Here is a 2549-nt window from a genome sequence, read left to right as displayed (position 1 = left end):
GGGGGGGGGGGGGGGGGGGGGGGGGGGGGGGGGGGCTTGGAGTTACGTTGGGGATTCAACCTTTTGGAAGAAGAAGAAGAAATTTGAAGGTTAGGAGGATACGATGTCGGTTTCACTCAAAACTGACGTCGTAACTGTTCAATTTTTTTTTTAATTCAAAATATACCACGTCGATTGTTTTTACAACCGATGTCATACCATTTAAAAAGTATAAAATAATTTAGGTATACGACATAGATTTTTTAACAAACCGACTTTTGCATACTTCTTGATTAAAAAAATCGTAACTATACGACATCGATTTGTTACAAAACCGACGTCATATATTTATTTCAAAAAATTAACAAAATTAATTGTATATGGCGTCGGTTATGTTAAAAACCAACGTCGTATACCAATTATAAAAAAAAAATTAAAAATAGTTATAATATATGATGTCAATTGTGTATTATATTAAAAAACAACCGGCATTGTATATTATATTCATTTTTTTTAATTTTTAATAATTAGTTTACTAGGTTAGTTATTAGTAAAAACTGACGTTAAAAGTCTTTAAAACAAATTATAAATTAATTTAATGTTTTGACTTCGGTTTGTTGAAAAACCGGCGTTATATATGTCATTTTTATATTAGTGAATTAGTGAACAAGTAGTACTAATAGTTGTAGTCTCTGTGAATTTGACACTCATTACTCTTATTAGGGGCGTTTGGTTCACGGAATCTTGGATTACCCCAGGTAATAGGATTACCTCCAGGAAGGTAATGTGAGATTTTGGTAATGTAAGATTACCTGATGTGTTTGGTTTGGATTGTGGAATATAATATTACTTTGTTTGGTTAAGGGTTATATTTTAAGTTATATGAGACAATTTACTATAATGTCCTTTATATATATATATATATATATATATATATATATATATATATATATATTTATATTTATTTATTTATTTATTTGTGTGCCTTTATTGTGTGTATTTTTATTTATTTATATGTATGAATGTATTGATGCTTAATATTAAAAAAATAAATATATAAATATACACACATGTATATTTGATTATATAAACATATATTTATTTTATATATGTTATTTTGTTAGTATTATTATTATTATTATTATTATTATTATTATTATTATATAAGGATTAGTTAACAAGGGCATAGTTGGAATAATCCAAGGTAATCTTAGATTACCTAAAAAAAACGGGGTAATCACATTACCTTGAAACATTACCGCTACATCAGCTTTGAGGTAATATAACATTACCAGGTAATCTCATAACTTGAAACAAACAAAGTAATATAATATTACCAGACTCAGATTACCTAGGTAATCTCAGATGACCCAAACCAAACGGCCCCTTAACACTTCCTCATAAATGATATATGCACTTGCTTAACTGATTTTGTATAGTTGTAAACCGAGTAAAAGTTGTTTCAAAACTTAAAAGTTCTTCCAATCCAAATTAAGCTTGTAATTGATACTAACAAACTTGAATTATAAATAAAAAGAATATCAAACTTTGAATATATATCTAACTAGGCACATCAATGAGGGACTCAAACAACCACTAAAGCATCTATTGCGCTAATCAAAACCACTAAAGCCTCTATAGCCAAGTGCTAATTACCAAACAAAGCTTATATGAGAAAGTAACTAGGATTTGGGTGTTATCCCATAAACGAACTCTAAATTTCCTTCCTCAACAAGGTCGAACATCAATCCCCCAAACAATGAGACCCGACTTCCAATGTATGTTTTCAGTATTCCAAAGTCGCATTTCGACCTCACCTTCATTTCCTGAGGTAACATAAAACTCTCCTAGCTTAATCTCCATCCATCTATCTTGGCGTATGTTTGGAAACTGGCCAGGATCTTTAGAAGACTTACTTTTTGTTAAAAACACTTGACAACGTCGACTCTCACAATAGCTCCACTTATCCTTGAGATACCTCACCGAGGTAAGTGCCGTATCGATCCATTGTGTGCTCTGTTTAAGTTTGAAAACAAGGTATGCGGAGTAACAAGTCATTTTGAGTAAGCACGTGGTGTCCACCATTCCTTTGATCTCCAGCCAGCAAACATTCTGAAGTTCTACAACCTCATGTCTGCGCAAGTTGTAACTCATCAATTTAGTGGAACTTCAAAATTAAATACAATTCTTTTTCACTTCAATCAAATTAGAGGACAAAATGGAGAGAGAGTGTGTATATATTACATACCCGGAGTCCCAAGTCCAGATCCAATGCCGAGGATTGTTCTCGTGTGGTATGTAGAGACTTCTTGCTTCAAGGAACACACTCTGCACAACAAAAGATTTGCAGATTTTCTTTTACTACACTTGGTCATCTGATCTGATACCACAATAAGTACATAAAATTATATAATAAAAGGGCGAAGGTAAAATAGCTTAAGTGTATGTAGGAGGGGTGACCGTACCATTCTTATATCTTGATGTCTTCTGTCTAGGTCGTCTGGCATAGCAACTGAGATTAGCTACGATATGATTAATACTGGTCTATCTTAAATTGGCGGAAGTTTCAC

At 32.1% G+C, this 2549-nt stretch overlaps 1 protein-coding gene across 1 annotated transcript; it reads right to left on the bottom strand.

The window, feature by feature from the left end:
* Positions 1–1415: 1415 nt before the first annotated feature.
* LOC116030819 (putative F-box protein PP2-B12) lies at positions 1416–2549 on the bottom strand. Its single transcript, XM_031273158.1, has 3 exons — positions 2445–2549; positions 2228–2307; positions 1416–2113 (listed from the first exon to the last, which is right to left on the bottom strand). The coding sequence occupies exons 1-3, from the start codon at positions 2484–2486 to the stop codon at positions 1708–1710; spliced, it is 528 nt and encodes a 175-aa protein (XP_031129018.1). The 5' UTR covers positions 2487–2549; the 3' UTR covers positions 1416–1707.

This window comes from Ipomoea triloba, chromosome 9 (assembly GCF_003576645.1).
Source record: "Ipomoea triloba cultivar NCNSP0323 chromosome 9, ASM357664v1".
NCBI lineage: Eukaryota > Viridiplantae > Streptophyta > Magnoliopsida > Solanales > Convolvulaceae > Ipomoea > Ipomoea triloba.
The sequence above is the reverse complement of the archived record's forward strand: the minus strand, read 5'-3'. Positions and strand labels throughout refer to the sequence as shown.

Excerpts from the sequence above, each read along its gene's own strand:
- LOC116030819 (XM_031273158.1), bottom strand. The coding sequence starts at position 2,486 with ATGCCAGACGACCTAGACAGAAGACATCAAGATATAAGAATG. Across the intron at positions 2,308-2,444 it reads GACATCAAGATATAAGAATG|AGTGTGTTCCTTGAAGCAAG; the intron begins GTACGGTCACCC and ends TTTGTTGTGCAG. Across the intron at positions 2,114-2,227 it reads ATCTGGACTTGGGACTCCGG|ACATGAGGTTGTAGAACTTC; the intron begins GTATGTAATATA and ends CAACTTGCGCAG.